The sequence below is a fragment of the Mauremys reevesii genome, linkage group 2 (assembly GCF_016161935.1).
Source record: "Mauremys reevesii isolate NIE-2019 linkage group 2, ASM1616193v1, whole genome shotgun sequence".
Lineage (NCBI taxonomy): Eukaryota > Metazoa > Chordata > Testudines > Geoemydidae > Mauremys > Mauremys reevesii.
Genome location: NC_052624.1, coordinates 277694773 through 277717383, shown reverse-complemented (window position 1 = coordinate 277717383; position 22611 = coordinate 277694773). Strand labels below are relative to the sequence as shown.

The following is a 22611-nucleotide window of genomic DNA, read 5'->3' as shown; positions in this document are numbered from 1 at the left end:
AGAGAGTTCCTAGCAGCTGCAGTTCCCCACATGCCCTGAGAGAAGGAGACGGTGGCGTGCAGGAAACGCACAGGATCCCTGGGCAGTAGGGGGATGGGCATCTGGGCTGCGGGGGGACACGACTGGGTTCTGGGAGGGAGGGGGTGGACGTCTGGGCTCTGGGGGCCACAGTTGGACTCTGGGGTAGGGTTGCCAACTTTCCAGTCGCACAAAATCGAACACCTCTGCCCTGCCCCTTCCCCTAGGCCCCACCCCTTCTCTGAGGCCCCCGAACCCACTCTCTCCATCCCTTCTCCCTCCATTGCTTGCTCTCCCCCACCCTCACTAATTTTCACCAGGCTGGGACGGGGGGAAAGGGGGGTTGGGGTGCGGGAGGTGTCTGAGGGCTCCGACTGGGGGTGCGGGCTCTGGAATGGGGCTGGCAATGAGGGGGCTCCGGGCTGAAGCAGGGGGTTGGAGTGGGGGGGACTCTGGCTGGGGTGGGGCCAGTGATGGGGGCCTTGGGGTGAAGGAGTGGGCTGGGACAAGAGGGGTGTTGGGGGGGTGCAGGAGGGAGTTTGGCTGTGGGGGGGACATGGGGTTGTGGTGTGGAAGAGGGTTCAGGGTGCAGTTTGGGGTGCCCTCACGCCCACAGGCGCCACACCCACAGCTCCCATTGGTCGCAGTTCCCAGTCAATGAGAGCTGCGGAGCCGGCACAAGGGGCGGGGGCGGGGCGTCTGGGATGCGGGGGCATGGTGGGCTCTGGGAGGAGGTTGTGCAGTGTCTGGGATGGGGAGGGCTCACGGCTGGGCTTGTGGGGTGTGGTTTGAGTGTATTGGCTGTGGGGGGCCTCGCAGCTGGACTTGGAAGAGGGGCTGTGAGTTTCTGGCCCCCCAGCTGGACTCCTGGGGAGGTGGCAGCAGAGAAACAGGAACTGGGTTGTCATAGGAGTTTCTTTAACTCTCTACTCCAGAGGGGATTTGTGTGTGTGTGTGTGTGTATTGTTATAGACATACTTGCTGACAGGTATTTTGAAATAAATTACAAAATAATTACTGGGGTGATTATGTAGTGTTATTTTGACAAATAAAATTTGAGAATTTTGAAGAATTTTAAAATATTGTGTGCAGAATTCCCCCCAGAGTAGCCAGTGGACTAACTACACTAGCACTCCTATTGTTACTACCACAGTGCATGAAAGTGCACCAATAATTTTATATAACTGGTAGAAAAATATAGCCCTTGCCCCAAAGAACTTACAGTCATAATATTATATGAGTGGGAGTTAACAGTACAGAAAGGAGGGGATGTGGTGCTGATCGTACTGATGAACCAGAGTTACAGCAAGGAGATAACACAAGAAGATAACATGGTTACACGGTTTAGATATATGTATTAAATTGTATTGTCGACAACTTCTTGTGAATGTGAATGAGACCTGAGTCTTAAATGATGTGAACAAAGAGAAAGCAATGGTCTGGTAGACCAGAATTGAGAGAGTATCCCATGGGTAAGGGGAGAAGTGAAGCTGGCCAAGACTAAGAGGAACTGTGGAAGTGGGGAGTGAGGAAGTGACGTTGAACTACAGGAAGTGAGAAGTCAGTAGAGCTAATGAAAGCATGGGGAAAAGAGGAGAAATTAAGGACAAGGGCAGAGGAAAGGTGCCAGAGGATAAACTGCAGCTATGATGGAGATTAAATAGAGAGGAGAGAGTTGTGGAGTTGAAGTCTGTTGTTCCGCCAGGGCTGAGCAACGTGAAGCAGCCAGTAGGGGGAGAGAGCTCTCTTGCAGCTCCAGCATTGATGACTGTTGGCTGCTGGCAGATCAGCAATTGACTGAGGAGTTGCTCTTCAGCTTCACAAGGGTCCCTAGAGCTTCTTTGTGCTCCACAAAGACAATGTCTGCCCTTTAATCATTGCAGTTGCTGATTTCCTTACAGTGACACGATCTCGGACAATTAGAGAAGATCATGTTTCAAAACTCATTCCCATGAACTTGCAAAAACAAGCCATTTCCCTGTTGGCTCTTTGCGTATGTGCTGTTGCTGCTCTCTTCTGGATACCTTCCAGATTAGCTTTTGAAGCTGAGGGCCATGTTAGTTCTATACTCTGGAGCCAATGTTATAGTGACACCGTGTTCCTCTTTATTTTGATGACAAAAGTCTACTGATTTGTGAAGAACAATATTTTTCTTCTCCTGCATCTGAAATGGCACTGATGGGAGCAGTAGCACTTCTTGTATACTCCGTTTTTTATCTGATGTTTTACCCACTTCATATCCTTTTGTGATATCTGGTTCTCTCTTTCTAGTTCCAGCTGGCCCCACAAATGTTATTTGCTGCTGCCCATGCCATGTAGACAGCAAGATTCTTATAGTAGTAATAATAATACTTAGCCTTTTTTATAGCACTTTATGTTCAAAGCACTGAATAGACATGAACTAATTAATTCTTAGAACACACCTCAGAGGTGAGCAGATAAATATTATCCCCATTTTTAAAGATGGAGAGACCTGCACACAGTTAGTCAGTGGTCAGGATGAAAACCTGGGACTTGTTGACTCACCATCTTGTGCTCGATCCTCCAGACCAGGCTGCCTTTCTGTAGAAGAGATACTGAGTCCTGTGCTGCACATTAGACAAGAGTTATGCAACAAGGACCCCTGAATAGGGCTAAACGAACCCTCAAATCATAAAAGCATAGAAATCTACAGCTGGAAGAAACCTCGAGAGGTCATCTAGTCCAGCCCCATGCACTGAGGCAGGACCAAGTATAGACCAGCCCTGACAGGTGTTTGTCTAACCAATTCTTAAAAACTTCAAGTGATGGAGATTCCACAACCTCCCTTGGAGGCCTATTTCAGTGTTTAACTATCCTTATAGTTAGCTTTTCCTGACATCTAACCAAAATCTTCCTTGCTGCAGATTAAGACCATTACTTTGTTCTCCATATCCACTGAAAGAAGGACAAAATTGATAACCATCCTCTTTATAACAGCCCCTAACACAGTGGTTCCCAAACTGTAGGGTGTGCCCCCCAAGGGGGCATAGAGGAATGTTTGGGGGGTGTGGCAGGGCCCAGGCCAGCCCCCACTGAGGGCGAGGAGGGGGTGCCACCCAGCCCTCCTCTGCCCCCATCTCCACTCCGGCCCCAGTCCCAGCCACAGATCCGGCTCTGGCTTCAGCCACTGGCTCCCGGCTGGAGCTCTGCTCCTCGCCGCAACCCCAGGCTTCTGGCCCCGACCATAGGCCTGCTCCTGATCGCAGCTCTTCTCCTGGCTGAGGCTCCAGTTGCACTGCCAGCCCTGACCCTGGCCCCAGCTCCCAACCATGGGTCCCTGGGGGGCGTAGACAAAAAACTTAGGGGACCGCTGCCCCAACATATTTGAACGCTGTTGTCAAATCCCTATCCCGCACCCATCAGTATTCTTTTCTCAAGAATAACCACGGCCAGCTTTTTTAACCTTTCTTCATAGGTCAGGTTTTTTGACCTCTTATCATTTTTGTTGCTTATTTGGACTCTCTCCAATTTGTGCACGTTGTAAGTTGTGGCATCCAGAACTAGACACAGTACTCAGCTGAGACATCACCAGTAGGTGGAACAGTTAGTTCCTGTGTCTTACATACAACACTCCTGTTAATACACCTGTTGTGGGGGGGTAGTTTTGTCCAAGGCCAGCAGTACGTCCTAGTGGCAATACTCCAGGCTGTGTCACCCAGTGGCAAGAGTCAGTGGCTGCCTTACCTAGCAGCCAGAGTCAGTGGCAATGTTGCCCAACAGTGAGAATCAGTGGCCACCTTGCCTAGCATTTGGAATCAGTGTCAGTGTCGCCCAGTGGCAAGTCAATGGCTGGGGGTGAGTGAACCTGGATCCACCTTGGTCCACTGGGTTCCAACCCAGGGCCCTTCAAAATAATGGTCCCAATATGTGGCCTAGGGTGGGCACCTTTACACCTGTTTCCTGGGTGACTTCCCGCCCCTGCTTCTTTTCCCCCATCTGTGACACGAGTCTGTCTTCGGGACCCCCTTGGAGTCCTCTTGGAGGGGAGCATCTTCCCCTCTCTGCAGTGACTCGGCCCTGGTGGTTTAAATTGTTTAAGTACACCAGGAGCAAGAAGCCTGCTAAACAACCAGTGGAGCCACTGGACGATTGAGATGCTAAAGGAGCATTCAAGGACGATAGGGCCATTGCAGAGAAACTAAATGTATTCTTTGCATCAGTCTTCACGTCTGAGAGTGTGAGGGAGATTCCCAAACCTGAGCCATTCTTTTTAGGTGACAAATCTGAGGAACTGTCACAGATCGAGGTGTCATTAGAGAAGGTTTTGGAACTAATTGTTAAATTAAACAGTAATAAGTCACCAGGACCAGATGGTATTTACCTGAGTTCTGAAGGAACTCAAATGTGAAATTGCAGAACTACTAACTGTAGTACACCTCTACCCTGATACAACATGACCCGATATAACACGAATTTGGATATAATGCGGTAAAGCAGCGCTTCGGGGCGGGCGGGGCTGCGTGCTTCAGCGGGTCAAAGCAAGTTCGATATAACACGGTTTCACCTATAACGCAGTAAGATTTTTTGGCTCCCGAGGACAGCGTTATATCAGGGTAGAGGTGTATCAAGTATCAAGGGATAGCCGTGTTAGTCTGTATCCACAAAAACAACGAGGAGTCTGGTGACACCTTAAAGACTAACAGATTTATTTGGGCATAAGCTTTCGTGGGTAAAAAAACCTCACTTCTTCGTAGGTAAAAAAACCTCACTTCTTCTGAAGAAGTGAGGTTTTTTACCCACGAAAGCTTATGCCCAAATAAATCGGTTAGTCTTTAAGGTGCCACCGGACTCCTTGTTGTTTTTAAGTGTAGTATGTAACTTATAATTTAAATCAGTTTCTGTACCATATGACTGGAGGATAGCTAATGTGAAGCCAATTTTTTAAAAAAGCTCCAGAGTTGACCCCAACAATTACAGGCGGGTATGCCTGACTTCAGTACCAGGCAAACTGGTTGAAACTATAGTAAAGAATAAAATTGTCAGACACATAGATGAAAGTAATTTGTTGGGGAAGAGTCAACGTGGTTTTTGTAAAAGGAAATCATGCCTCACCAACCTCCTACAATTCTTTGAGGGGGTCAACAAGCATGTGGACAAGGGGGATCCAGTGGATAATAGTGTATTTAGATTTTCAGAAAGCCTTTGACAAAGTCCCTCACCAAAGGCTCTTCAGCAAAGTAAGCAGTCATGGGATAAGAGAGAAGGTCTTCTCATGGATTAGTAACTGGTTAAAAGATAGGAAACAAAGGGTAGGAATAAACGGTCACTTTTCAGAATGGAGAGAGGTAAATAGTGGTGTCCCCCAGCAGTCTGTACTGGGACCAATCCTATTCAACATATTCATAAATGATCTGGAAAAAGGAGTAAACAGTGAGGTGGCAAAATTTGCAGATGATACAAAACTATGCAAGATAGTTAAGTCCCAGGCAGACTGCAAAGAGCTACAAAAGGATCTCTCAAAACTGGGTGACTGGGCAACAAAATGGCAGATGAAATTCAACGTTGATAAATGCAAAGTAATGCACATTGGAAAATATAATCCCAACTATACATATACAATGATGGGGTCTAACTTAGCTGTTACTACTCAAGAAGGAGCTCTTGAAGTCATTGTGGATAGCTCTCTGAAAACATCCACTCAATGTGCAGTGGCAGTCAAAAAAGAGAACAGAATATTGGGAATCATTAAGAAAAGAGATAGATAATAGGACAGAAAATATCATATTGCCTCTATATAAATCCATGGTACGCCCACATCTTGAATACTGCATGTAGATGTGATCACCCTATCTCAAAAAAGATTGGATTTTTGTGTTGGGGTTATTTAGAAGTTTGGTTTTAATTGAGCCTCACCGTTTAGTATAGGTCTGCTGGATTTCAACTTAATACATTAGGAAATGAATATTGGGCCACCCATTGCCCACCCCCTTCCTCCACATAAAAAAAACCCAGCATAATGAAAATTCCTGTTGTAGCTATGAGAGCAAAAAGTCAGTAAGGCCCTCCGTTGGCCAGTGATGAAGAGGCCCAGGTTTTAAAGGAAATGACTGACCTTGTTGTAGTCCAAAAGACCAAGTGTGTTCATTACAAATATATGCAATTAAAAAAATATCGAGTGCCTCATATTGTTAAAATCTACTTTTAATGACTGTAGTGAAATGGTGAAATGAGCAGATGAAAACAAGACTTCATTGGCCTTTCTGTTCTTGCATTCTGCTTGACTTTCACTGTGTTACTTATAGATAAATAATGAGCTGCAAAAAAGAGAAAGAGATGAACTTGAGTCAGAATTCTGTCGTTTTTACAGCACTATGCAAGGGTTGGTTCTCTGCGTATACCTCATAAATGGAGGCTGAAAATGGTCTGGCAGTCAGGGTGGATTGGTTTAAACCAAAGTGATTTTAAATCACCAATTTTAATCATGATTTAAAGAAGCAAGCAGGAAGACTTGATTTCTTCTTTGAGTTGTGGTCCCTATTGTATTCCATTACAAGCTACACACGCACACCAGGTGCCTGAAGCCAGAGAATTGGGAAGTAGTCTGTCTGTCCACACATGCACCCTGGCTCACCTCGTGCCTTCAACCAAGGAGATAAAAGACAGGGCAGACCAACAGTCTCTGCAGTTCCTTCTCACCACCACATGGTCTGGGTTGGAACCATCAGTGTCTGCAGCTTCAGCTTCATTCTACAAAATAAGAATAATCTAGTTTTTAGATTATTCTCCGAGGGCACCCCTCTTCCCCCCCCCACCCATTCAGCAGCTGCTACCCAGGACTTTGGGCTTCAAATTCTGTGCTTCCTGTCTGCAATCCTTCTCAGTCAAAGACGACCACCAGTGCTCCCTGGGGAATCTCACATTGTGGCAAGAGTCACTATCTGCTGATCATTCCCCAGCCATACCAAAGGAGGGCAGCACTTCTTTTCTCTTACTTAAATGAAGAAGAGGGCATGAGGCCCCAGTCCCACAGGGGGAACAGGCCCCCTCCCATCGGCCTGATTTCAGCATTCAATGAACCTCCTGCTGTGACATTTGACTCTGGTGTGAGAGAATCTATCCCCACAAACCTCATGGTGGAGTGTTGTCAGGAAGGTAAGATGCACTCTCATATCTCAGAAACTATAGTGACCTTCTGTTCCTCAAAGTCCAAATCAGATGAAAAATCATGCAATCCAATCTATCTAGGCTTAAGTACAAGAGAAGAAGAGGAATAATTTAATTTCTGGTGTTCTACAAATCAAAACTACATTAAAAAAAAAAAAAAAAAAAAGCAAGCCTGCACTGCAGTCTTGATTCGATTCCTGAAATGTAAAAGTGTGAGGGTGAACGGAGATCGGGATGAATGTATTGGAGGAAAAGCACACCTTCATTGGGCCTGGGACATTGCCAAAGATTGAGAGATAGATGATTGAGATTTGAGGAGCTTGAAAAAAAAGGTGGTGTTGTAAAATCAAAGAATGTGCCTTTGTATGTTTCCAGGGAATAGGTGAAGAAGACAGTGTGAATGGTAACAAGTGAAAAAAACAGAGTCTAACAAGGGAAAAAAACAGTAGAGATGTTACGATGGAATAGAGAGGAAATCAAGAAGAAAGAGAAACAGGATGTACAAATTTCATTCTACATGTATTGAACAACAGCTAACACAGGGATTTATGGATTAGCTAACTTTGGATCTGCTGGAAGACAAAACATAATATTAGCATGTGTAGGGAGAGCTTCTGTTGGGCTTCCTCTTTCTCCCTGGACAGGGCCATCATTACGGACACATCCCTATTAGGTGGGGCAGCCCACATGAACTGTCACACAGCACAGGGTGTTTGGACATCTTGAGAGGCCAGGATGCATATCAATATCATGGAGGAGTGCAGAGAAGCATGCAAGTCCTTTTTCTTTCTTCCACTCACACTCTCACCATGTCCTTACAATGTGTTACGATGTCTGTCAGTAGTAGAAGTAGAAGAAATATAAAATAAAATAAATATAAATGGAGCTTCTAGGGCACAAACAACAAGCAGCATTCCTTCGACTACGAAGACATCAAGTTTGTCCATCAGCTCCGTGAGAGTCCACTTGGCGCTGATCAGTGCATACCATCCACCTTCTCAGGGCTCGGTCTCTTCACGTCCACCACTGATGATATAGATCTGAAGGGGCCTAATCGACCTTCCACCTACACTACAAGCTCTACTCCCCTAGTGGACAACCCTGTTCTCTCTCAATACCAAAACAAAATTCACCTAGTTAAGTTTTTTCACACACCTTAACCAATCCCTTACTTACCTGTGTTCTTCCAAAAACCACACACTTCAACAGAGGAATGAAGACGCCACTCCCTTGATGTTCAGCAGGCCTTGGTTTTCTACCTACAGAGAACAGAACCAACCAGGAAATCCCCAAGACTGTCAGTAGAGCAGAAAGAGTCAGGGCATACCATCTCCACCCAGAGAATCTCCAAATGGTTCTCTGGGTGTATTCTACTGTGTCAGCTTTCGAACCTCCCCCCACGTCCACCAAATGAGCTCATTCCACGAGAGCACAAGCAACAACTATGGCATCTCTTCAGGAAGTATCCCTCCTGGACATCTGTGAAGCAGCCACATCAAGCTCCTTTCACACATTTGCAAGACATTATACCCTGGTGCAAGATTCTTCTGCTGATGCCTCCTTTGGGACATTGGTATTCTGTTCATCCCTACCGCCTACATCCTTATGCCCTCTTCCTACTTAGGTACTGCTGGTCAATCACCCACAATAGGAATACAATAGGGGCCATTACTCAAAAAAGAAGAGGAGATTGCTTACCTGTAACTGTAGGTGCTTTGAGATGTGTGGTCCCTATCTGTATTCCATTACTCATCCTACTTCTTCGAGTGCTTCCTCATGTGTATTCCACAGTAGGTGTGCGTGTTCGCCACGTCCACCGGTGCCGGAAGTTTTTTCCCTTAGTAGTATCCGTAGGGGGAGTGCTGCTGCGACCCCTGGAGTGGCGCCGCTATAGTGCGCTATAAGGGGAGCTGCATGCTCCCCCAACCCTCAGTTCCTTCTTGCCGCCAATGACGGTGCATTGCAACTACTCGCTCCAGCTTTGCTGCAGCTCATCTCAAATCTCGTTCGTTGTTCAGTAGTACCTGTATGAGTTAGTTAGTAAAAGTTCTAGTTTAGTTAGTTATTCTTCAGGCCGAGGCATGCCCTGGGCCCCAGGGTTTAAATCGTGCGAGTCTTGCAGACGTTCGATGCCCAGGAGTGATCCGCATACTGACTGTCTCTGCTGCCTGGGCAAATCTCACATCAGCGAGTGCTGTAAAATCTGCAGGTCCTTCAAACCCAGGATGAAAAAAGAGAGAGACTTTAGACTTCGGGCCCTTCTCGTGGAGTCGGCACTGGCTCCTACCCCGGTGCGCCGAGCAGAATTGGCACCAGGTACTTTGTCTTCGGCGCATGGTGATCCCCCAGTACCTTCCGGTGACCGGCACCGCTCTCTGTCAAAAAAGCAGAAGAAGGCTTTGTCATCTCAGAAGTGTAGAGAGAAGGCACGGAGGGAGATTAGACCCATGTCGGTCAGCCCCAGTTCCCCCCTGGGTTCTAGAGCTCTGACTCAGGTCGAGTGGAGCAGTCTGGTTGTGTCGACTCAGACCTCTCAGGCTGAAGTCCACATGCCTTTGACACCGGAGGCCCTGCAGGTGGCCAAAGATATTATGACCCTGCAGGTGCCCGGGGCACCACTGGCACCCAGACCCCACTCTAGAGGCAAGCCGCCACTGGGGTCTCGTCAGCCGACACCGACCCAACGCAGATCCCAGTCAGGAGACCGCTCTCGGGACCGCTCGTCACCCAGTGTCCTGTCGGGACACAGCCCCCAGCCTCCACTCTTGTCGCCCTCCAGGTTGTCTGGTAGGGTGCCGTCGGAGCGCAGTTTTAGGCACCACTCCACGCCGAGTACAGAATATCGGCGGGACAGGTGCCGACGCCGTAGATGCTCCCGCTCTTGGCACAGCTACTGGAGCCGCTCCCGGCACGGACGCCATCGCCAGTCACGCTCCAGCTCTTGCACATCGAGGCACCGCGCCCACCACTCCTGGTGGGGATCGCCAGCTCTGTGTTGTCGCAGATCCAGGCATCGAAGCATCTCGAGGAGTAGCAGCTCGAGGCAGTACCGTGGCAGAAGCCTTGCTTGGTACCATCACGCGTACCGCTCGCACAGCACCGACAGGTCATTGGTAACCCAGACCTTGACCCACACACAGCGCCCTATGCTCTAGCCAGGCCAACCTGACCAGCTGGTTCCACCGGTGCCGCACCAGAGCCAATGGGAGGGACCCCCCTGGAAGAGCCAGTGGTGCCAGTGGAACCCCTGGCCTCCCGTGCACGCCCAGCAAGGCCCTCAGTCGATAGCGGGAGCATCGGAGGCTCCATCAGTTGCGCTGTCCAGACCTCCAAGGGATAGGTCAGCGGGTCACGGCTCTTCGGCACCGCACGAGGAGTCGGATCAAGGGGTGGACCCTGTGGCACTGGCCGACGTGCAGAGCCCGGTACCAGCCCCCTCCCCCGCACCAGATGACAAGATCGCAGCTCCACCCCCCTCCGTACCACAGGAGGACTTCAGGGCCCATCAGGAGCTGTTAAAACGAGTAGCATCTAGTCTCCATCTCCAAGCTGAGAAGGTGGAGGGACCCTCGGACTCGCGGTTTAACGTGCGCTCATCCTCGGCACCGGGCAGAGTGGCCCTCCCACTCCATGAAGGGGTGGCCAACCACTCCAGTGCCCTCTGGCAAACACCGACCTCCCTGGCCCCGATATCAAAAAAGGCGGAGCACAAATACTTGGTGCCCACAAAGGGGCACGAATACCTCTATACTCATCCAGCCCCCAACTCCCTAGTGTTGGAATCTGTGAACCACAGGGAAAGACTAGGCCAACCAGGACCCACACCCAAGAATAAAGACTCCAAAAGACTGGACTCGTTTTGCAGAAAGCTTTATTCTTCCGCCAGCTTCCAGCTCTGTGTAGCCAACCACCAGGCCCTCCTCAGTCGATATGAGTTTAACTTGTGGGGATCACTGCCAAAATTTGAGCCCTCCCTTCCGGAGCATGAAAAGAAGGAATTAAAGTCGCTGGTGGAGGAGGGTGCCACTGCCGCAAAGGCTGCTTTGCAGGCAGCGTTGGATATGGCTGCTCAATCCATGGCCTTGGCGGTGTCCATGTGCAGGGCATCGTGGCTACTGCTATCCAGGCTCTCCGCGGAGGCACAGTCCACAATGCAGGATCTTCCCTTTGACGGCAAGAGCCTGTTCGCGGAACAAATAGACATGAGGCTCCACGGCATGAAGGACTCACGTACCACCCTTCAAACCCTTGGGTTCTACGTCCCGCCCAAGGAAAAGCCTAAGACACAAGCCTCCATCCCTGTGCCCCAGCCGAGATACGAGGCCGCCTACAAGAGGTCCAAAACTCAGAAGAGGTGACCTCAGAGGCAGTCTCTCTCTGCCCCGCATCCTGGGCCCTCCAGGGGCATGCAGCAGGGCAAGAGGCGGTTTTTGATTGGTTGTGGGATGGTACCCCGGTGACCCCCGAAAGGACCCTCCCACCAATAAAGTTAGTTTTCAGCAACCGCTTGTGTGCGTTCCTTGTGGAATGGTCCTGAATAACATCGGACCAATCAGTCCTCAGCACCATTTGCCAGGGTTATACACTACAGTTTGCCTCATGCCCGCCCTCCCTTGGATGGCATGGGGGACCCGTCGCATTTACCCCTGCTACAGCAGGAAGTGGGTCGGCTCCTCAGCCTGGAAAAAGTAAAAACGGACAAGGCACACGTCCTTTTGATCGCCCCAGCATGGTTCCGACAGCATTGGTACGGGACCCTCCTGGGCTTACTCGTGGCCCCTCCCCGGCCATTGCCGCTCCACCCAGACCTACTCTCCCAGGACCAGGGCCACCTCCTCCACCCCAAACTGGCCAGCCTCCATCTGACAGCGTGGCTGATCAGTGGCTAGATGCAGAGGAGAGAACGTGTTCGGAGAGGGTTAGGCATGTCCTCCTCAAAATTAGGAGGCCATCCACGCACCAAGCCTACTTGGCAAAGTGGCCCCAATTCTCCTGGTGGGCGGGCGAGCAGGGTGTTTCCCCAATGTCTGCCCCGCTCCAACTTATTCTTGAGTTCCTGCTTCACCGTAGAACTCAAGGCCTGGCCCCTTCCTCTGTCAGGGTGCACCTGGCAGCTATTTAGGCGTTCCATCTGCCAATCCAGGGCTGCTCGGTTTTCTCCCATGCCATGACCGGGTAGTTCCTCAAGGGGCTAGATCGGTCCTTCCCTTATGTTAGGACCCCTATCTCTCAGTGGGGTCTAAATTTGGTGCTATCCCACCTTATGGGACCCCCGTTCGAACCCCTGGCCACATACTTGTGGCCTCACCTTTCCTGGAAGGTAGCCTTCCTCGTGGCCATCACATCAGCCCGGCGGGTCTTGGAGCTCAGGGCCCTGATTTGCGACCCCCTGTACACTGCCTTTCACAAGGACACGGTTCAGCTCCACCCACACCCTGCATTCCTCCCCAAGGTGGTCTCCGTCTTTCACATGAGCCAAGACGTTTTCTTACCTGTCCTCTGGCTTAAGCCGCATACCTCTAACGAGACGCGAGAAATTATATACCTTACCAGATATTTATTCAGATTCTTAATTTTTCCATTTTTTATGATGACAGAAATTGTCTAGAGGATTATTTGTTTACTCCAGATTTGTCATACTCTATTTTGATAGAAATTGGAATTCAATTAAAATGCAAATAGCAGCATTTTTAAAAATGGTTTAAAACTACCTTAAATGCAGGATACATAAGAAAAAAAATGTTTATGAAAACATGATTTACATTTAAAACTGACTTCTTAAACAAAGTATTATCTGTAATTAATGAATTTAACTCATTGTTTCTGGTCACCATGGCCAGGATTCTCAAACTAATTAAATAAACAGAAGAAAATATTCTTTCTGCTCCTGCAAAGCAGGCTACTGCTGTCAAAAACTGGATTTGTCAAAAACTTTGGCAGGAAACGTACTTTTTGAATATTATTTTTATGTAATTTAAATCATTTTAATAGATTATAATAACTTTAGGCCATAGGTTGTTATAATTTCAAATGTAATTTGAAATGTTTAGTTTTTGAAGTATTTTTAATTAAAATTTAAAAAATCATTTAAATACAAATCTGAGTTTTTTAATTTTTTAAAAATCATTGATTTTTATCCACCCTGCTAAACAGTGTGTTTTCCTTTAAAGACCTTCATTAGAATGATCCCCTGGGGAAATTGGAATAAAATGAGAGCAGGGTAGAGAATATGGTGACATATATTCGAGAAAGTGCTTCTTGTATTTGTTAAGTTTGTCATCTAGATACTACACTGACAGATTTCTTAGAGAGAGGTTGCCATTAAAATGTCAGCATTTATCATCAGTTTCCACACAGTGATATCTGAGGTACTAGAATTACTTTTTTTATCTTAAGTAAAAGAAAACCGTGCAGGATCTCAGATAACTCTTGTGTGGAAACAATTGGTAAATGTTTTCTTTTTAATGAGATGTTCCAGAAACGGGCTCTTTGTAAGTAAAGTCAAATTCATTTCTCAAGTTAAGTAAACCTTTGAATAGTTGAAACTGTAAATCAAGCATCTAAACCTTCCTAGAAAAATGTTAAGTTTGATGGCATTGCCTTAAGAAATGGCAGGGAAATTATATGAATAGAATTGCATCTGTCCTTACTGTGGCTAAAAATATGTGTAGTTTGGGAAAATATGCCTAGATCTGACTTTTCCTGACCTTCTGTGGCGTCTAACTAACTGCTCAGAGTACTCAAGCAGCTGTACTGAGAGAAGGTCAAAAATATCTCTTGATTTACTCCATCTATGGGTTGGTCTTCCCATTGTAAAAACAAAGACGTTTTTGTGAGTTATTTATACTCTTTGCTTTCAGCAGTTTAAAACTTCCCAGTGGCATTTCCATTTTATATTCATTTTTTCTAGTGGGGAGTTAAGGCATCCAAGTGCGAGCTCTTTTTCATGTGATCAGTCTTGAGCTAGAAGGGTCCCAGGATGTTTTGGTAAGGGGGTCGACGCCTCTTTATGGCAAGGACTTAGAAATATCTCAGTGGACTGAGTTGGGGTCATGAGGTCTTTTTGGACTTAGGCCTGGTCTACACTGGGGGTGGGGGAGGGAATTGATCTAAGTTACACAACTTCAGCTATGTGAATAGCGTGAATAGTCGACATACTTGGACCTACTCACCGCGGTGTCTCCACTGCGGTGAGTCGACTGCTGTGCTCCCCCGTCAACTCTGCCTGTGCTTCTCGTGGTGGTGGAGTACAGGAGTCGACGGGAGAACACTCGGGGATCGATTTATCACATCTAGGCTAGACATGATAAATCTACCCCCGCTAGATTGCTGCCCACCGATCCAGCGGGTAGTATAGACATACCCTTAGTAAATATTAGTTACTCAGATAGCAAGATGATGAATGTGACACATAGCTAGACAGGCAGACAAGATGAGAATGTTAGATTCCCTTTTTGGCGTTAGGAGCTGGGTGTTCCACAACATTAAACCTGTGGCACAAATTTTTGACATCATCCTTGTCTAAACGTCTGATATGTCTCCATTCCATTTGCTAGTATTAGAGAATCAGCCCACTCTATCAAAGATTCTGTTACAAACCTCTCCAAGTATACTACACACAAAGCATTCACTTTTTTAACTTGGAGACATGGCACGTGTCTTAAAATCATCATCTGCTATTCATGGTTATGGGCACACAGAGGCTGATTTCTCAAGCGGCTCAGCGATGAACCTGGTCCTAAATGCAAAGCTACTGGTGGTTTTTGATAGTTTTAGGAAGGGAATTTTTTTTAAAGTTGTGATTTCCTTGCTCTTGATAAAGGAAGACGGGAATAGGAAGATTTTCTCGCTACATTCCATCTGTTGGGCTACCCTAGCTAGAGTTTTGCTTCTGCAACAGTTGTATCAGAATTGCTATTAAGAAGTTTTTTATCTGATTTTCCATAGTATATTTTTGTTCTGACATTTGTGTGTTTTACTTCAGCAGTGATGGATTGAAATAGCAGCAACATATTTTAAATCAGACTAGATTGGCTATTTTCTGGTTTTGGCTGAAAGAGAAACAGCAGAGTTTTAGTGTCCAGTCAAGCAGAATTTATTCTTGAAATGAGCAAGAAAGTTCCCAGATTAGAAAGGACTGTTGCAACTGATCTCATCCCTTGCATGTGTAATTCTGAATGGTTTTTAGTGGACTAAACCAGGAGGTTAAAAACTTTGAATGAGCTTCCTTATTAGAAACTCCTGCATGGTGGTAAACACAGGGGAATTGCTCCTTTACAAGATTGATTAGCTTGTCATTCTGGAGAGGTTGATACGAAAACAATCAGACCTACTCAGAACTCTGAAGAATCTATGTAGCATGCAGCTCTAGCAAATTTTTAACTCCTATTTGAAAGCTGCATTCTAAGTATTTTTAAAATGGCAAATATCCAAGATTAATAATCCACATAGCAGAACTGGGAGGAGGCTGCTGTGGAGACAGCAGTATTATGTTGAACTTCAAATAGTCTGTGATAGTCAGAACAGTGGTAAGTAGCAAGCTAGTTTTACTACTGTTTTGTATTTTGATGAAATTGTAGCTTATGGCCTCAGTAGTAAGAGTCTGAGTAAATATCATCACATTTCTGTTTGGCTGAATTAGTCTGTTAAATGTGTTCCTAGTTACTCTGAAATGTAATGAGTCATAGTATTTAAGATTTTCTTTTTTTAATTTGTCGATAGAACTGAAAGATTTTCATGCTTCCATGAAGATTATATCTGCAGTTTGTTTTATACCTTTGCAGAGATGCAGTAGAATATTTCCATATGAAAAATAAATGTTTGCAAGTATGTGCTTGATTAATTGCCTCTTGGGATTTCTCAGCATAATTATGCCTTGTTGCACTAGATCAAAAGAAATGTTCACATGTGAAAAACTCTTCAACATCACCCATAATTTTCTAAAAATGTCTTTCATTACCATATGTCTTTGCATATCAAGATTGTTGTGTTTCAACTGCTAATTTTGCAAAGGTATTTTCCCCTAGTATTAGTTTTAGGAAACCTAACCAGCCCTCTCCCTATTTAAAAGCAGCCTTATTTGCCTTGTAAATTCCTGACCGTCTGCGGGCTGAGATCCATTAATCTGGGGGTTTGAAAGAAATTTGGAGATAGCATCTATTAGACACTGAACCAGATTATTACTTATCTTCAGTGTAACATTTATTTTCTCCTTAGTACAATACTGGAGGAAGAGAAGCTGCAGCAAGAAGAACGAATGAGAATGGAATCAAGGCGACAAGTCACAGTGTCCTGGGATTCGGGAGGATCAGATGAAGCCCCTCCCAAGGTAGCTAACTTTTTTTTAACACATACTTTACATTCAACAATATTATTATTTTATTCCATTAACCTGTTAAATATTGTTCAGTGATGAGAGAAGCCAGAAGGCTCCCTCCTCTTGCCCTGTTTGGTGATCTGCTGCTAATGATAACACTTAACTAATTGTATACTATTTCAGATGGATTTCACTTTAAGGACCCAGCGCTCCATAGGCTGAGTTAGTAGAGCTGATTTGTATTGCAGTTTTGTGGTGTTGAGTCAGACTGTTAGCCAATACTGTACTTAACTTTTCTCTTGTTTCTCTCTTTTCTCATGGTCATGTAACTTGAAAAAGACTAGAATAGTTTGCCATTAAATTGTTTTGCCTAGGGCTAAACATTTTCTCCCTTTCTTTCTGTCTGTGTTATTTCTCGTAAATTAATAGCTAGTGAGATCCTTGACAATCATAAAGTAAAGTTTATACCATAATAGTGAGTGGATAGAAATGAGTTCATTATATTTTTACTTGATTCTGAAGAGACTGTTACAATTCCTCTCTGAAGATTTCCCTATTATCATTTAAAGGATCCTTAAGTACTTTTTTTGTATCAGAGGGGTAGCCGTGTTAGTCTGGATCTGTAAAAGCAGCAAAGAGTCCTGTGGCACCTTAAAGACTAACAGACGTATTGGAGCATAAGCTTTTGTGGGTGAATACCCACTTCGTCGGATCCGACGAAGTGGCTATTCACCCACGAAAGCTCATGCTCCAAAACGTCTGTTAGTCTTTAAGGTGCCACGGGACTCTTTGCTGCTCTTTTTTGTATGTCCATTGGTATGCCTATCTGCTATCCATCTGGACACCACTGCCAGGCAGCCTTGAAGTCTAATCCTGCAAGATGCTGAGTAGCCCCAAAGTCCACAATCGTCAGTGTCTCCTCATAGCAGCCATTGGGCACAAATATTTTGACTAGCTTCTCCTTGAGTTCAGTCACCATCCCAGTGCCAAATATTGGCTGTGTCTTAACCAGCTACTTGACCATGAAAACCTGAAGCCAGCAGCTGCTGTTTCTGCCATACACATTCATAAACATTCCTGGCAACAGGTGGGGTCTTTTTTTTTTTTTTTAAACCACCTTTAGCTTGTTGGCTGAGAGAGTTGTGAGCCCTGCATCTGCACTTTAATAGGGACAACAGGACAAGAAACATAGCCCATGGAAAAATGGTTTGAACTTTTGTTCTAAAATGAATTTTAAAAACCCCATTGACCTATTTAATCAACTAAGATTGAGGGCAGGTCTACTCTTAAATCACTGTATCAGTCCTGCTGCAGCTCTTAAGTGAAGATGTTCCTACGAGAGCTCTCCCATCTGCATAGTTAATCCACCTCCCCAAGAGGTGGTAGTTATGTTGACAGTAGAAGCTCTCCCGTTGACATACCACTATCTAAACAGGGGGTTACGGTCAGGATAACTGTCACTCAGGGATGTGGATTTTTTTACACTTCTGAGTGACGTAGTTATACTGACATAGGTCTGTAATGTAGACCTGGCCTAACTTTTATGATTTAGTGCAAAAGCAAATAAATTGCATGACCCATAATAACAATGGTAGTTAATAATTTAAAACATTGTTTAATGAAGGGATTAAATTTTGCCTTCTAAGGCTTAATCTGAGTGCACTAAATGCTTTTTTAATGTAATGAATGAAGAATTACAACTGTTAGAAAAGCACGTCATTAATGCCTTTGAGAACAGTGATTTTATGAGCTTTAGGACCTGATCAAGTACGTTGATTTTGAAATCTGATACCCACGTTATTGTGCATAATTTTCTATTTGAGGGGTTTAGATCATTTTTGTTCTTGTTCAAGTTACTCTCTTTATAAATGTGGCTCTATAGATGTGAAATTTAGCCGCAGCGTTAAGGCATCACTTTACACTGTTTCTGCATAAAATATTCAGGATGTGTACTGATGATCTGTAAACCAGTTAGATTAATTTTGTCAACATGGGATTTAATGCTTCTTTTAAGACTTGACTCTTAGAATCCATATTATTTCCTCATGGTGGCATTTGGTTTCTTTTTCTTCTCATTATAACAGAGTTTCAGCACCATTATACACATACAGTGAAGGGTTTTAGACTTCTAATTCAAAACTGTATGTTTACCAGTAGATTCACAACAAGTTTATCACAACAGTTAGTACTATCAAATGACATACCCCCATCTCATCCCTATGTACAGTTAGAAACCTTGCAATCAGACAGTATTTTGCAAAATACTGTTTTCTCTTAACTTGATTCCTTCCCCACTGCACCTAGCGACACCGCCTCCTTATCTCTAAAGACGTGTAAATCTTTTGAAAGCTGATGTTGATCACATGTCCCTGGGAAGAAGTCAGCAAACTTGCCACCAATGATGAAGTAGTGGCGCTGCTCTGCCTAGATAATAAAAGTATGTCGCTCTAGCAATATCTCCACCATTTAGTGGCCAAAGATAGACATGGTATTCAGGTTCCAGCAAAATCATATGCTCTTAGATGCCAGTGCAGAATAGCAAGCTTCTTTTCACATTACAGTGTATAATATTACCCTCTGAATTCTTTCACTTTTTCATGATTGACCAGATGATGTACAGTTACAGGAAGTGTTGCAACTAATCCTAAAGAGGAAAGGGATCAGTTATCTGATAGCCAGCCAAGGAGTTTTGTGGCCACTTGCTAGCTGCCACCTATAGTTAATGCTGCTGTCCATTCTAATGGGAGACATTTCTAGCTGCATCACTAGACTGGACATGGGTTATAAAACAAGGCATAAATAATCCAACTGTCTTGGAATTCAAATGTTGGTTAAAATTTGGGGCAGTTAATTACATGGACATTAACAGTTAGAGCTCAGGGAGTCTCTCAGGATAATTTCTGTGAATATTATTTCCAAGAAATAATTCAGTTTGCTTTACCTGTGTTTAGACTTTACTGTGCTTTACCTGTACTTTAGACCACTATTCTAGCAAAGCAGTTAACTGTGAGGAACATTTGCCAAAATACATGGGAAGTGTTGGCAAATATTAGCAGGAAGCCGATTATGAACTTGGAAACATGAGCATTCACACCTGAAACCTGATTTCATTATTATGATTTAATAGTGTGTCCTCTCCGAACCAACCCGTAGTTCAGGTTATTGGAAACTCACAATCAGCTACTCTCAAAGAACCTACAGAACAAGAGTTATTAATAGAAATTGTTCAGCAAATAATTTTGAATATTAAATGTGACACTAGCCTAAACTGTTTGCAAACAGAAAAAGAAGCAAAATTTATTGAATGAATTATTCACTCAACTCGGTTGTTTCCTACAATCTTTTTTTGCTTACATTTTGAAGCTTGCTTTCATGAAGCATCTTGTATAAGTTTAGCAGTATGAGAAAATTTGCCTTTCCTGAAAATAACTTACTTTGATTGTTGTATTTTATTTATATGATTGTTCTCTTTAAAAAGTGCACTCTTCTATATTTATAGCCCAGCAGACCTGGTTATCCCAGTCCAAGATCCAGTGAAGGGTTTTATCCTAGTCCACAGCATATGGTACCACCCAATCATTACCAGGTAAAATATTATCTATCTTTGTATTTGCTGTTTTAAAATAGTTTATCATCCATTTGCATGTAGTGGGTCTCTTTCTCCTCATGTGTACACCAGTTTAGCTCCATTGAGTTCAATAGACTTACTTCTGATTTACACCAGTGTAAGACCAGAATTGAGTCTCGTAGGTTGATTCCAAATGGCAAGCAAGTCAACTCCTTGTCTGATTCTCCAGTCAATTAAAACTACAGTAATAAACTTTTTCTCATATTTATCAAGGAAGTTCAGTGTTCATGTAACATGCATGTGACAATTTACACTTGGCTAACAAAGTCACTTGCATGTCAAAATAGGATTAAGTGGTCTGATTACCTTGGCCTTGTTCATGCTGTGTTCCCCAGTGAGTTCTTTGAAGCATTTCATGTTCCCTCGAGTTGATTGCTCTCTCCAAATGTTAACACATAATATACTTGCCTGTTTAACTTTGGTCTTGTATCATCAAAGTAAATTTAAAACATCTTCTGTCATGGAACCGTTTCAGAATTTTTAGATTTGCTCAAAGCTGCAGAGCACCCAGACTGAAGCAGCATTTTTTAAAATGAGAACACTTCAGTCTCATTAAAATTGCTTTGATTCTTCTATAGAGAAGGAATTTGTCAGGCCATCCTGCAGCTATGATAATTACATGCTGTCACTCAGGATTTAAGCTTGTAACATACACTAGGGGGTACATTTTTAGCATAGTTCATAGGGAGAAATGTGCATGATTCCTATTAACATTAATGAGAGCTGTGTGTGTAATTCCTTATGTTGAAAATGTTCTGATGGATATGTTTTGTTCATTAAGGGATTTTGATGTCCTCTGCTACTAGGGTTAAAACATAACTTTTATCACTAGTTGAGGACACCTAACACAATAAACATGTGGTTTGTTAAAGCAGTATTTGTGAGTATGTCATATTTCAGCTTGAATTGCTGACTTTTCTTCTGATTCTCTATATTTTCTTTTTCTTTTTTTTTTTTTTTAATTAATCTCCTGCCATGAGGCATTTATTATGCTCTCTGTTTTGGCCACATGAGAGAGAATCATCAAACATAGAGGAGCTTAACTGGGGGCCTTAATATGATCATCAAGCATTTTCTTTTTATAGGTCTCTGGCTATCCTGGTTCTCATGGGATACCAGCCATGGCAGGCAGCATTTATCCTGGCCAGGCATCTCTTTTGGATCAAGCAGATTCCTGGAACCATCGGCCTCAGGAAATATCAATGTGGCCCCCCACCATGGAGGTAATGTGAATTTTCACAGAGTTTATTGTACACTGTACACTAATTGCATTCTAAAGCTTTTTTTTTAAATTGCAACTACAACTCTGGAGTTTAATCTAGGGAAACGAAGTCCATTTTCCTGGAAGTTTTAAAATGGTTTGATTAAGGAAGGAAGGGAATATTTTATTCATCAATAAAAACAGTGGAGTGGGACTCGTGACTGGAGTCTGTTCATTGTTCTACCACTGGTTTCTTACATGAGCTTAGGCAAGTTGTGGTGCACCTATGCCTGAGTTCACTAATTGTTAAAATGGGGATATTAGTATTTACCTTCCTTTTTGGGTGTGGTGAGACTAAATTAATGGTTATAAAGTACTTTGAGTTCCTCAGACACAATGCACCGCAAAAGAACAAAGTTGTTATTACTTATTATTGAAGGAGAAAAGTTTATGCTACATAAAATATATATTAATTCATCATCCATTTAAAAAATATATGGTGCCATGGATACCTAGTGCACTTTATGAATCCAAGGTTTCTCCACGATCACAGCATACCTCTCACCATCCCAACGCCACTAAGTGCCACGCAGATTGCCAAACTCTTTCCCCAACTCTGCCCTCCCCTTTGTCCTTTTCATTCTTTTTTCATTCCCCTTCCAACATTCCATCCTTCTCCCTTCCTTTCTCCCTGCAGTCCCTTCATCTCTCCGTATTTTCCCTATCTCATCATGGTAGTGGTCTTCATGCAGCTCCCATCTTACTAAGTCTCTTTGCTCCCTGTGGTGGTGCTCTTCTGTCTCTACCTCTAATTGCATGAGCAGAACTGAAAAGTGGGATATTCTGCTAAATACAGGACAGCAGAGATGTGTCATGCAAAGAAACCCATATTTGTGCTTTTCTTTGCCCAAGAGAGTGCTAGTTTGACTTGACCATATGTTCTGCCTATACTGTACTGGTTGGTACCTTCATTGTATACAGTTGGTGGTGTAGGATTCCTCCATGAGGTTGGAATGGCTAGTTCAGGGGTCGGCAACCTTTCAGAAGTGGTGTGCCAACTCTTCATTTATTCACTCTAATTTAAGGTTTCGCGTGCCAGTAATACATTTTAATGTTTTTAGAAGGTCTCTTTCTATAATTCTGTAATATGTAACTAAACTATTGTTGTCTGTAAAGTAAATAAGGTTTTTAAAATGTTTAAGAAGCTTCATTTAAAATTAAATTAAAATGCAGAGCCCCCCCCAGACCGGTGGCCAGGACCCGGGCAGTGTGAGTTCCACTGAAAATCAGCTCGCATGCCGCCTTCGGCACACGTGCCGTAGG

General features: G+C 44.3%; 1 protein-coding gene across 13 annotated transcripts in view; it reads left to right on the top strand.

The window, feature by feature from the left end:
* Nucleotides 1–22611, top strand: part of PTK2 (protein tyrosine kinase 2) — a 383889-nt gene that overhangs the window by 321077 nt on the left and 40201 nt on the right. For all 13 annotated transcript variants that reach the window (XM_039527647.1, XM_039527645.1, XM_039527651.1 and 10 more), the window contains 3 exons: nucleotides 16360–16471; nucleotides 19959–20045; nucleotides 21173–21310. In XM_039527647.1, the coding sequence (XP_039383581.1) occupies nucleotides 16360–16471; nucleotides 19959–20045; nucleotides 21173–21310 (337 nt within the window). The remainder of the gene's footprint in view (nucleotides 1–16359; nucleotides 16472–19958; nucleotides 20046–21172; nucleotides 21311–22611) is intronic.